Raw genomic sequence first — 14,477 nt, forward strand, 5'->3', positions numbered from 1 at the left:
CCAGAGGAGCTCTGTTGACATCTGGAACACGTGATGAACAAGACGAGCGGTGCGTAATCCTGCGCCAAGCGCGTGGATGAGTCCAACTCGGGCCCGAACAACACAAGTTGTATAAAAACGCTTTTTACTCATTGTTACACGTCATCAGTCATCAATGAACAACGTTTTAGTAGAATATTAGAGTGACTCTGGTTGCGTTTGTTCGACGCCTGCGCACTGGGGACTACATTTTGCAACTTGTAAATTGAGCAGAGGAGCAGGTGGGAGGAGGAGGAGGGAGGCTGAAAGAGGAGGAGGAGGAGGAGGGGAGGAAGAAGGGGGACGCCGGGAGGCGCTGCCGATGTGAGCTGCTCAGTCTGGTGAGGGCGAGCAGAGGAGCTGTGTAGCTGTCCGCTCCCCGGCGTTCATGTCAGGGGCCACACTGCTTGCGAGCTGCGTGCAGGGAGGAGGATGATGACCATGAACGGCAAGCAGCATTTCTCCATGCACCCGGCTCTGCACGAGCCCAAGTATCCCGGCCTGCACTCAGGCTCGGAGGGCATGCGCAGAGTCTGTCTGCCCGCCCCGCAGGTACGTTCAGGTCGGGGGGTGAGAGGAGGGGAAGAATATCACACTGGAAATGTCTGTAAAGTTGATTTGACAGGACTTTGTTCTCTATCCGCTCTCTCTCCCTCTCTCCCTGTCTCCCCCCTCTCCCTCTCTACTCTCCGTCCCCCCCCCTCCCCTCCCCAGCCCCCCTCCTCACCCACCTCCCCTCTCATCCACATGTCTATTCAAGCAATGCTCTTCCTTTCATATTAATTTTTATGACTTGCGCTTTGAGGAGGGTTCTCTCCTCTCCTCAGCGCTGCTCGCCTTTGGAAAATGTTTTTTAGATCCTGAGCTGCCTGACAGAATTCCCCACTGACTCCAGTATGCGCACTCTTGCTTGCAGCTGCAGGGCAATATATTCGGAGGCTTTGATGAGAGCCTGCTGGCACGGGCAGAGGCTCTGGCGGCTGCTGACAGCATTGTCTCTCACGGCAAGAGTCACCCGTTCAAACCAGACGTGACTTACCATACCATGAGCAGTGTCCCCTGCACCTCAGCCTCCTCCTCTTCCTCCACCACCGTGCCCATCTCCCACATCCCCTCCACCATCGCCTCCCACCATCACCACCACCACCACCTCGGACAGACTCTGGAGGCCGGGGACCTCCTGGACCACCTCTCCACCAGCCTGGCCGTGAGCGGGATGGGCGCTCCGGAGCCTCCCGGGATGACCACGGCGGCGCACCACCACCAGCACCCTCACCACCACCTGCAGACCATGGGGCAGCTGCACCAGGCGATGGCCAGCATGGCGCACCCTCACTCCCTGTCGGTGCACGGCGGCATGGCGTGCGTCAACGACGTGGAGTCGGATCCGAGGGAGCTGGAAGCGTTCGCCGAGCGCTTCAAGCAGAGGAGGATCAAACTCGGGGTGACCCAGGCGGACGTCGGGTCGGCGCTGGCCAACCTCAAGATCCCAGGAGTGGGGTCTTTGAGCCAGAGCACCATCTGCAGGTTCGAGTCCCTCACCTTGTCCCACAACAACATGATCGCGCTGAAGCCGGTCCTCCAGGCCTGGCTGGAGGAGGCGGAGGCTGCGTACCGGGAGAAAAGCAGCAAGCCGGACCTTTTCAACGGGAACGAGAGGAAAAGAAAGCGCACGTCCATCGCCGCGCCGGAGAAGCGCTCTTTGGAGGCGTACTTTGCCATCCAGCCGCGGCCCTCCTCGGAAAAAATCGCGGCCATCGCCGAAAAACTGGACCTGAAAAAGAACGTGGTTCGAGTGTGGTTTTGCAACCAGCGGCAAAAACAGAAACGAATGAAATACTCTGCGGTGCACTGACTTTCACACATCATGAATAAAATAGCCTACTACATTTTTGATCGAGTGATTAATAATAGCCTCAGTAACTAACGAACAGGGATTATCAGCAGCTGCTCACGTCTCCTCTGGATTATCTCCAAAAACACTTCGCTGTCACTCACTCTGCACTTTTTTTTGTTCCTCCCTCTCCAACTTTTCGTCACGAATCTGTGGACTTCCAAATGATTGTGTTGATGTTGTCGATCACTGTATGTTGCACACTAAATACGAACTTTCCCGCCCTGACAGTTTGTCACATTCAGGGATGTTAAATCACCTTTTGAAAAAAATAACTACAAAAAACAAAAAGAGAGTTTGGAGGTGAAGAAAAGATGATTTCATGGAAAGACAGCTGTTTTTTTTTTCTTCCTCTCTGTTCTGTTCAGAGTTTATATCTCCACGTCACTGGCTCACCTGTGCAGAGGTTCACCATCACACCTTTAACTGTGTCTCCACTTCTTTCTTTTTCATTCCATCTATGAATGTGAGTTCATGCGAGAGGTTCAAACCACCTTTTTGTTTATTCATTTCTATATTTATTCATTTATCTATTTATTTCTTGTATTGTCTTCTGCCCTCTTCGTGAACTGTGTGATGGTCTTTTACGCACAAATATGGATAATTACCGTAATGCTGTCACGAGGCACGACACACCTGAGTATGTTGATCTTGAATTATTTAGAAAAATGGAAACGACACCGTCATGTATGAGGCACATCCGTGTGGCTGCTGCTATATTTTAGTATTTTGATGTGAACATGTTTTTTTGTTTTTTTTGAGCTGTATATTTATTATATAGCCCAGATATATATGAATATATATACATACAGTATATTTAGAGCTACGTCACCTAATTTAAGTATTTATTATTTCCTCACTCTTTAAGTTCACTTGAAAAAAATAAATAAAATAAATGTGTGAAGTTTTAAAACTTAATAAATTATTTGGTTATTTTCTAAAAAAATATTTCTCTGAAGCAGCGACTTTATTATTTTTGTGCTTTATTTTAATCACGTGCGGAATAAAATAGACTCCTGATTCTCTGTCTTAAAAAAAACAACAACATATATCTTTGTTTGTTTTATGTGAACTCACCCGGTTGTTTTATTTATGACTCCCAAAGCTCTGCTGGGATTAAATATGTATTGTCGTACATGATATCAGCACCACAGAAAAAGAAAAGGCCTCCATCCTCACAGCGGTTTTGACGCGCCGGAGCGCGGGAAGCCGATGACCCCTCCTCCCCCTCTTTTTTAATTCCCTGTCTGTAATTAGCGCAGTTTTTAATTATGGATGTCCTCATGTCACCGGGTTATGTCGTGTGCAAGCGTGGGGTTTGAAATTATTAAGTAATGACGATGCAATATTAATTATATATTGGTATAAAACGAGGTAATGCGGAGGAGTCTGGAGCAGAAGTGTGACTCTGGGGAGAGACGACAGCTCCACCGAGGAGGGAGGAGAAAAAAGGACATTAAAGTTTTTATTTTTTCTTGTTTGAATAAGTGAGTATTTCCTCCTTTTATTATTTTACAATATGATGTATTAAATGTGTAAATACGGGCCTGCTGTTCATGTCATTTCTACAGAGAGCGTGTGTGTCGCATTTTAATTCGTCCGTGCGTCTGCGTAAATCCACTGGAGGCCCACTTCGCTAAAATCAAATTTTACTCGCAATTATTAAATATTCTCAGCGTCACATTCTCCTAATAATAAGCAAACATTTAAATACAATACAACAGTAATAAAATATATATAAATAGATCAAATTAAAGCTTCCTCTCAGCATCAGGACCTGCGGGTGAGTGGATTTTCCCACCGAGACTGTCGGCGGGTTGTTGATCGATGCACGGAAGCGTTTTTGGCTCTAATTAATATTCTCTTTGATGCCGAGGAGTGATTAATAATAATTCATAGCGTTGTTATTCTTTAAGAAGAAGGGAGGAAGGCGAGATAAAAAGTGTTTATCTATTTATTTGTGACGTGGAAGAAAAAGTTTCGTCATCGAGGATCGTTATCGACGCGTCTGATAAGGACGAGGGCCTCGAACGCACCACGTGTCTGCGGTGAGTGAGGTGTTTCTGACGTAAATGTGAAAAGGCGCGTGGGCCGTGTGAATAATTGATCTGTGTAATACCCCATATTGATATCATAACGTCGTCCTGCGCGGTAAGTTGAGCTGAAGGCTGGAGAGCATGTGGAGACTGAGCGCGCCTCAATTATTCAGCAGCAGCTGAAAGGTATATTGCGTTTTCTCATGCAATAATGGAGGTGTGTCGGGCCAATTCGTGCATTATGTTTAAAAGCTCATGCAAACTGACTTAAAACGACGGAAAATAAATGTGTATAAGTAGAATTTGGGAACTAAAGAGTTCTGGAGAGGCTGAACATTATTAAAGGTGCGCTGTGTAGTTTTGTGGAAGACGTTTGAATCAGAAGAGAAAGATCTTCACTGGCAGAACAAACAAACTGACCTTAAAGGAAAACACAGTTTATTCTGTCATACTTTGTTTATATGTGGCGGACCCTGCCACCTTTCTGGCTTCAAACAGTGTTCTGGGAACTTATTCTCCTCTGAGAGCAGCTCGTTTATTCAGATATCCAAAAAGAGTTTGTTTTATTCCCTCATTAATATTGTTAATATTACAATTCTGACTTTGAGATTTCTACATAGTGTCCCTTTAAAAAGAGCCAAATAAAGAAAACCTAAATTTAAAAAAACAAGAAGAAGGAGAGATGATAGAAAGAGGAGGGAAGGAAACAGAGACGTCTGTGTTTGCTTGAGCTGTTTTCAAGCAGGGATGACCATTTCTGACAGAATGAGGCTCCGTCTAATTGCTGAAGTATGCATGCACGTAGATATACATGTAGTCCCTCTCTCTCACACACACACACACACACACACACACAGGCTGGCTGTCATCTTTGGGAGCAGAGTGCGGGAATGTGAGGAGGGGTGGGAGCCCCGAACACCACGCGCTCAATAATTCATCTGATGCCAGCAGCAACAAATGTGACCGGAGCGATGGGAGACAGCTACCTCTGCGCTCCCTATTAGTCACCTCCTATTATCATCAGAGGCCAAACCTACTGCTCCAGTCTATACACATACCTGTGTGCAGCACACACACACACACACACACACACACACACAGGGAGATTGTGTTACTCTCTGGAAACTCGAGGCCGATGGATGTCCTTTTAAAGCTGTAGGAGGAGACGCTGCTCTGCTCTCCTCTCTCTACACTTCAGTGTGTGAGTCCACATTGTGTGTGTGTGTTTCTATTAAGACAAACAGATTATTGTTCCACTCTAACTAACATATAACAACATTCAACCCAAATAATTAAAAATTGCGACACAAAGACACGTTCATTTTTAACCTCCAGTATTTATTCTGGTGATTTGTTCGACTGAATCAAAGAAGTCTGAGGTATCTAAATGTTTTCCTACTCTTCTTTATTAAATAAGGTCAAAGGGGAACATCCCACTAGGAAAGAAAGAAAGAAAGAAAGAAAGAAAGAAAGGAAGAAAGAAAGAAAGAAAGAGTTTCCCATTGGAAAAATACAGACAGGTATCTTTATGCAGCTGTATAAACTTTGTACATACAGATATATAAACTTCATACAACACAATATCATTATTTGTTGGTTTATGCAGATAAAAGTAAAATACATAAATAAAATGTATATTTCCCTTTAATTGACCTTATCAAATCGGAAGTATGAATTCTTGAACTGTCTCTCAAGTTTAAAAATTAAATTCCGTTCCTTAATAACATCCTCTGAGAGGAAACGGTGCTTCAAATCTTTTGTTTTCTCTCTGAAGCTTCAGATAATGAAGTTCTCCATCATAAATGTATTTCCATCCTGCGTCGTCCCTTAAATCACCAAATGACGAGAGGAAAGCTGGAGATATTATTTACAGAGATCCACTTTCAACTTCACCCCAGAATAATTCTTCTTCCTCACAATTCCAACAAAGATAAAAGTCCGACTCTTCGTCTTCCTCATTCAATCCACACAAACGTCACTGTTGAAAAGCCCATTTCTTCATATATCTGGTAATTACCTGTAAATTAACTTTAGTTGTAAAGTTCTGATAGTGAGGATGATGTCAGTGTGGATGAAAACAAAAAACTTTCGTCCAAACTTTTTAAAATGTATTTATTTTTTTCTTTTTAGAGTGAAAACTTTTGAATTTACTTCATGCTGTCTTTTGCAGATTAAGATATTAAAGACCTGTAAAACAGTAAACTGACAAACATTACAGTCAGTAAACAGCTCAGCTTCAACATCAGACTCTGACTTTAATACTTACTGAACACTTCTTCCACTTCTGGTGGTTCAGTAGACAAACAGTGTCACATAGTGGTGAAATAACGAGTCGATGAACTGATGGATCCCTTCACAGAAAACTGATCAAAAATAATTCTGATAATCAATCAGTCACAAGTAAAATTTTCAGCTCCAGCATCTCAAACCAGAGGGTTTCCTGTTATTCTCATCATAACAATATATTTGGATGTTGTGGTCCGGATGATTAATAGAAATAATATATGATGGAATAAAAAATTAAATAATAAAGATACTGTCCCAGTACTTTCAGTATTCATGACGAGAGATGAATCTCATCCCACATCACTTTTACTCACTAATATTATCAAACAAACCAGATCAATGATTGATGAGTAAAAACACTTCTACGTCCTGAAACATCATCACCACCTCCTCACGTCACATCACTGATCCGTCATTATTTCACTAAGCTTCGGCTCTGCAGAGAGAAACATTTAGAGTCTCATGTCTGTGTGAGGTCAAGCTGTCTGAACACACCATGCATTATGCAGACACATGACGGGATGTGAGCACAGCACAGATCCGTCCTCTGCAGCCAATCATCAGCGATAAATTAATGACATTGTAGAGGGACGGAGGAGGGACTCTGTATTAGAGACACTCACAGAAACTCTCTTATAGGCACTTGTTTAATTCATTCAGCGGGCCTGAAGAACAGTATTATACACCGCATTCATTATTCAAGTCCTCTCCATTATCAAAGTGCCCAGAGAAATAAGATTAACCCAGCCAGAAATAACTCACTGTGGCGTGATTTTTTTTTTCTACAAAGCACTTAGCTGGTCGCTGCAGGTCTGCACACAAACTCAGATCAGAGTATATGAAGGTGTAATCACCGTACAGTCTGCTGAACAGAACAATCCTCTCTAAGAAAATGTGGCTGTAGTGGAGTGAGACGGAGGAAGTGAGGAAGAAGGAAAGGAGCGTTAGAGGAGGAAGGAGCGAAGGGAAGAAGGAAGTCAAATAGGGAGTACAGGAAGGGATGAGATGCAGGGATGAGCTGAAGTGGAAGTGGGAAAGTTAGGATGGAAGGAAGGAAGGAAAGGAAGGAGGAAGTGAGAGAGAAATGACACGTGAATGGAAAGAAAGAAGAAGAAAGAGAGAATCAGGGAAAGAAAGAGTCTGAATCCCTGACAGTCCACACGTCTGTCATCCTGACTGTCTGGGTTTAGCTCTTTTTTATTTCCAACTTGATCATGTCAATGTGAGTGAGTGCTTCCCTGCCGGCACGGACGGCCTGAAACTAAACTCCTGTGACAGCAGGAGCACCCAGAGGAGCCACAGCCGGGGGAGGAGGGGTGGAGCGAGGAGGCTACGTCCCCTCCATCGTCCAATCAAAGCCACGATCACCTACACGATGTTAACGAGCTCCTCACTCCGCCAGCTCAGGTATCACAGTAGGTTTAAATCTTAGCAAAACAGCTGTTTTTTTCCTTCTATTTAATTTTCAAAAATATAGATGCAGCATTAAGTGTCTCTGCTCCTCCACAAATCCTAGAAAATATATATTCAATCATCTTAAAAGCAGGTGAGAGGACAGAGGAAACACATTACGTTTTGTATTACCAATAATACAATATCATGTTGGAGGAACCTATTAAATAATCCTTTTATTGAATATTAAAGGTGCAGTATACATACAGAAGAGGATTAGCACCAAGTGGGAAAATTTGATTCGAGTTTTGAGTTTAAAGTCAGAATTATAAGAGAAGATGGAACATTATTAATCCTGAGGGAAATTCTTAATTAACTAACATCAGAATGAAATACAAAAACACGAGAACAGGGCATCATGGGGCTTCCTCTTGGATCCTCTGTGGTAGATAAAACATGATAAAGTGGCTTTCAGGTCCCCTAAAGTTCACTGTGAATGTGTCTTCCCTTTTTTTGGAGGTAGTGTAACCAAGGAAATAATCATATTCTGACGTTTCAGTCAGGACTTTGGCTCTAATCATCGTCCAGAATATAAATATCAGAATTTGCTATTAACTGAGTAAAATGAAGGAATAGAGAAGTGCTTACAGAACATATCTGTTGCCAGTTGTGTGTATGTTCTGCATGTGTGATGGCCTGGAGGAGGAGAAACATGTAAACAGGGACGTGTGAAGCAGCTGAGTGCCGACACGCAGCAGCACTGCAGAGCCACATACAGACGAGGGCACGCGGGAAAATAACAATGGCAGCGCTGCGTCTTCCCCTCTGCCTCCCTCTCTGCCTCCCTCTCTGCCTCCGCGGGGCTGTGCTTTTGAAGACAGACATGAAAACCGAGCCCGGCCACAGCGGGGCCCCTGAAGGAGGTCCCCTGGCAGATGCAGCCACCCGCTCCTCCCCTCCCTGCTCCCACCGGCTCCGGGCCCTGAAGACAGCCCCGAGGCTAATCGACCAAGAACACAATAAAAACGCAGCCGAGGCAGCTGAGTGCATTCGTCTGTGTGTGTACACATCAAGAGCGTCGCAAAATTATATTTATCAAGTCACTCTGAAGAGCCTCATCGGCTTTTACACAGAGATGTGTTTTTACAGGATGCTGGTGAGAAGCAAAGATCTGAACTGTAGTTGTTGAGAGGCAGTACGCCTCATCAGCTTGATACCTGCTGGATCCTATCAGAGGAGCAAAGCCGGTGTGATAGAGTTCAATAACGGGTCAGGTTATATCGCCTCGGGGAGATTCAAACTCATCTGCATACTTGCAAACATTTCCACATGGGGTTTGGACTGGTAGCCATGAACACAGATCTAACACAAATCCTATTCCATCCTTTAAAGATCACGTGATGCTGCTGGGAACACAGATTCCTTGAAATTAAACCGCTTCATTATAAAACACAAGTGTCAAACTGCTGAGATTGTAACTGGACCTGATAAACTCTGTCAGCTGCTCATGATCCGGCTGTTCGGACTCAGAATAAAGAAATAAATAAACTAAATTGGAAACGGCGGAACACAATCACCTCCTGTAATCTATTATATTCTTAAAAATACAAAATGGCACCAGGAGAACTGTCTTTCTGCACAGCGCTCTCAGATTATAAAGCTTTCAACCTCACAAAAAACAAAACAGCATAAACAAAGTTATTATTTTCTTTCTGTAATGTATTTTCATATAATTGCTCAGTGACTCTTTTAATTAAATGCACAGTCTGTCATTTCTGCCACTCAATTTAAACCCAGCGTCAGACGTCAGTAACGTGGGACGATGGGAGCGGCTGTCTGTGTTGTGGAGCAGCCACAGTTCTTCTACGTGACTCAGGTGGAAAATTCACAGACGAGCTGATGTGTAAAAGTTTCATCCACGTTACGTTACTGCAGGCTGCTGACTCTCTGACTCTCTCCCTGATGTCAGAGAGAACAAACGAACCACAGCGTTAACTTGTGTGACATTATGGATTCTCCTGGGTTTGAACATTGTTGGGAATGTGTGGGATCACGTGAGTACAGAACTCAACAAATTACGACAAAGGTTGAGTTGTTTTAAAGGGATATTCCGGTGTAAGTTTAATCCATGGTCTAACACACCGTGAAACTGTGTTAGACTCCCTCTCGAGAGATCAAGTTAGCAGACCGCTAATTTACGGAGTTTTATCAACCTCAGAAACGACCGCACGACAACAATACACTGCAGTAAATGGATCCAAATATAAACCGCCACCAAAAAGCCACAAATAATGCTCAGAACAGCACCAAACTTCAGCAACAGTACAAATAGGGTCTCAGCACATAGTCCGGGGCATCTTACCTCCGCTAGCTTAGCTAGGGAAGCTATTGTGAAGCTAAAAACAGATTTCAACTCTCCTCCATCAGCTTCCGGGTCGGGGAAGTCCCGACGCAACGATTACCGAGTGCAGTTAGAAATGCTCAATTCCGTTCTTTTCCCTGTCCGCTCTCGATAATAACTGTTATAAACTGGCAGGTAAGACACATATGAACTTTGATTGCTTTTCCATGGAGTCATAATCATACATTTTCATCCATGAGCCGCAGAACTCTACTGCACTCGGTAATCGAGTCGTCGGGACTTCCCGTCAACAGGAAGCTGCTGCAGAAGAGTGGTAAATTTAGTCAGCTTTTCAGTAGAAATCCAGCTAAGCTAGCGGAGGTTAGATGCCCCGGACTATGTGCTGAGACCCTATTTGTACTGTTGCTGAAGTTTGGTGCTGTTCTGAGCATTATTTGTGGCTTTTTGGTGGCGGTTTATATTTGGATCCATTTACTGCAGTGTATTGTTGTCGTGCGGTCGTTTCTGAGGTTGATAAAACTCCGTAAATTAGCGGTCTGCTAACTTGATCTCTCGAGAGGGAGTCTAACACAGTTTCACGGTGATTTAGACCATGGATTAAACTAACACCGGAATATCCCTTTAATGCAGAAATGTTTCATACTTTGTCTCTGTTACCAGTCTGTGGTGTTGGTGTAATGCAGTGACCCACTGAAGGAGCAGAGGTTTATCTTCAGCTACAAAAACTGATCTTTGAATTCATTTGTCCTCTGAAGTCCTTCAACAGAAGCATGAGAGGGAAGGTTCTACAAAGTATTGGGAATATTCCACCAGTTCTATAAAAAGCGCTGTTGAAAAGGAGAGTGATTCTCGTTATTTAGTAATGAGGGAGCCACGGTTCAGTAGCGCACATACACACAGCTGAACACCACACAGAGACCCAACCACCACCAAGAGCAAAGCCTCCCCATAGCTCTCACATTGCATCAAGTCACTGAGTGACGGGTACATTGTCCAAGGCAAGGGGGAAAAGAGTGGTGAAAAATGTTTCTCAGAGCGCTGCTCGCCGCAGCCAGGCAGCCCGCCGCTGCACAAATGTATTTCTGGGGTGCACCGATTGGTTGAGTGCACTCCATGAACACAGGGTTCTTCAGAAGTTCTTTGGAGGCTGAATGATTTACAGAATCATCAATATTTGAGCGATCATTTGAACTTCTAAACGTTTATGCATTTCTATTTCTGCACACACATAAATAACAGAATGCCGTCATTGTGTGGCGGCTCCCTCTGGTACGGTTGAAGAGTCAACGATCAGTGAAGGTTATTCAAATATCATTTTAGATTTCTTGATTTTTTTTTTGTACTCTCATTTTTTTGTACTTTTTTGTAAAATCATCTTTGTGTGACACATTTTGAATTCGTTCAAATGTACCAATCAATAGCTGCATGGTGACTATTAGTTGAAAAGTACGGACGCTCATTGCTGCCAAAAAGACAAATGAAACAGTATCACATAACAACCAGAGAATCTTTTTTTGTTTCAAGAGGATTTCACGAGGATTTCACGCTTATTACGGAACACAAGCATCACGTTTCGAGCTGCGACTGTCATATTTTCACTGCACGATTATCACAACCAAACAAATTTACAACAGTGATATTTTTGCAGTCTGTTAATGTTTGTTTACTGTGTGTTTGTCTTAGTTTTTAGCATATAAATATGAGTGTAGGGAGGTGAAGAGAGTCTGTAAACCATGAGAACAAAAGGACAATTACAATCAAACTAATCAGTTACTTATACAAAAGCAGTCGGATGAACTAAAAAACAAAAGATGCACGAGGCCGAACATCTTTGCTGGATTATTCACACAATATTATCATGTGTGTTATTAACTAATAACTAATAACTATAATGTTATTAATGTAATAAATACACTTTTTTAAGACTAAACATGACACTGATGTGATTCTTTATCTGGCACAGCAGCAATAATATCTTCAAATATGTTCACTGAGCCACTTTTCTGTAAAATTCTATCAAAATGACGAACAACAAAAAGTATTTCCATTCATGACCAGTAAGATTTATTTTTGTATTTCAATGTTGTATGATACCATTACAATAAATATGCCGTTCAAACATGTTTAACACGATAGCTCAATAAATTATATTAAATACAGGACACAAATAAATAACCATAAACAAGCCAACTGGAACCCCTCAGCCTGTATTTGACAGCATTCGGATCAGAAATGGATGTTAAAACATTAAAAAAAATCACATTCCTGTTGGATTTCGATGGTTTTCAGTGGCGGCTACTTCTTAGACGTCCCGTAGAAGTTTCTGTGCCTGATGCAGGTGATGACGTGAGTCAAAAGTTTGGACAACTGAACCTCGACATTTGACGTCACCCCCTGGAGTTTGTTTTCACACTGAACCTGAAAGACAAGAAATCACATCAGACCTGCTCCTCCACCGTCTTTCTGCGTCCAGTTAAAGAAAGATTTCTGCCACATCCGAAGAAACCAGCTCTTACATTTCTGTTAAACTCCCGCATGGTTCTCACAAGCACCATCTTGTTTCCACAGAAGTCTTCTTGCTTATTAAGCAGGATCTGCTGCACTTTGCAGAAGAACTTATCCTGTATGGGACAAAGACACAAAACTATTAGCTTTTAAAAACAAAACACAGCACAAACACATGCTGCTGAAATCATCTTCTAACGTCACCACACAAGGTTTGGAAATACTTTTGAATATGCACAAGGATTTAAAATCTTATATTAAGCTGTAAAACAATGCACAAATACATAAAATAAACCCAGAATACAAACACTAAGACATTTTCTGCAGCTTCTGTTGGCTGCTTTGAAACAGATCTTATTGTGTTTTTTAACATAGTTGCTGCGCTGGTGCTTATTTGTCCATCAGAAAATGTAGATTTACACAAACACACACAGGAACACTGACTGGGATGTTTCTGGGAATTATTTAGATAATAATAATAATCTCTATTATCTTAATAATATCTTAAAATGTCACTGTTTGGCCAAAAGCTACATAAATACAAGAAAAAGGAAAAAAATGGATACCAGATCACACTAAAATGAATGTTTCAGGAAAACTCTACTCACCCCACATCTGTCCCTGCCCTGAGTCAGGTTCGACACGCTCTCCACAAAGATATCCTGCAGCACATATTAGAAGAATGAGTTTGATTCGGACTTCAGGTACAGTTGGATTTCAACAAATGGAAGAGCAGTCGTACTGATCAGAGGGGTTCTTACCTCAGTGAGAGATTTTTTGCATTTATCAGCCTGGTCGTAGATCGCGTTTAGCTTTATCCGATTTCCTTCAGACGCCTGAATGTGAGCAGCACTGACCAGCAGAGCCACAGCGGACACCAGAAGAAGCATCTTCATGATACAAGCTCGTCGGTTGTTGGCCTCAGGATGAAGATATTTTCAAGGAGCCCTTGAAATGATCGCTCAGCTTGTTCTGCAGTCTCGACTGAGAAGACAAGATTTATACTTGCTTGGCCCACGCCTCTGCTGTGAACTTCCACCCCTCACAAAGACCAAGCTGTCAGTCTGCAGCGCGAGATCAGATGTGACTGATATTTGTGTGGTTGATGAGCAAATTCACCAAAAGTGGGGTATGTTTTCTCTGAATTTATAGGGAGGCTGCAATTCCAATAAGCAATCACTTACTGAAAATCACCAGAGAACGTCAGAGATTACAGCCTGGTTTCTTCCACCAGTAATTTAACAACTTAATGTCTCAAGTTTACAAAGAAACTGAAAACTTTGACAGACTTTATTTCCTGTCTTTGGCCACAGAACATCTTTCCATCACCGGCACCAATGTTTGGAAGAAAGAATAGTAAATCTTGACCATCGACTTTCTTCAAAAAAAAGAGCTGTCAACAAAAATCTAACTAATTCCAGATATTAAACCTTCAGCAACAGAGGTGAAGTGCTGGCTGAAAGCAAACCTGAGCTCTACTGATCTTTATCTCACTGTGCTCTTGGTGCACGATGAGTACTGTGATCTATGTGTTTGTTTGTTTATGTAGTTGCAAAGCGTTGTGTGCAAAAGGGCTGAGATGTGGAATATAAAATTATTAACACTCTTTTATGACAGATTCCTCATAGCTCTTAAAATAAAATCTGGCAGTTAATAAAAAAGGAGTAACAATTGTAGGAGAAACTAAAATGTCATCATATACTGACGATTGTAGTCTTTACATGTCAGATGTAGAATTATCACATTCCTTAAAGTAAGTAAACAAGCTGAACTGGAGAAAATCTGAGTCAATCCAATAGTTAATATTATTGCTAACACCATACCACAATAAGATTAATTGAAAAAAAGAAATAGCTTACTTATTTAGAATAACGTAGGATTAAAATAAAGACAATTTCGAGATAATAAAATGGGCAGTTCAGACAATTTCCTGTATTTCCTGCTAGTGTCAACTATATTCCTCGTTTCACTTTTAACACCTTTC

General features: G+C 42.4%; 1 protein-coding gene across 1 annotated transcript; it reads left to right on the forward strand.

Moving 5' to 3' along the window:
• Positions 1-339: 339 nt before the first annotated feature.
• On the forward strand, positions 340-2,581 carry pou4f3 (POU class 4 homeobox 3). Its single transcript, XM_030437288.1, has 2 exons — positions 340-570; positions 935-2,581. Exons 1-2 carry the CDS (start codon positions 451-453, stop codon positions 1,871-1,873), a joined length of 1,059 nt encoding a protein of 352 aa, XP_030293148.1. The 5' UTR covers positions 340-450; the 3' UTR covers positions 1,874-2,581.
• Positions 2,582-14,477: the final 11,896 nt, after the last annotated feature.

Source organism: Sparus aurata, chromosome 13, assembly GCF_900880675.1.
Source record: "Sparus aurata chromosome 13, fSpaAur1.1, whole genome shotgun sequence".
Taxonomy (NCBI): domain Eukaryota; kingdom Metazoa; phylum Chordata; class Actinopteri; order Spariformes; family Sparidae; genus Sparus; species Sparus aurata.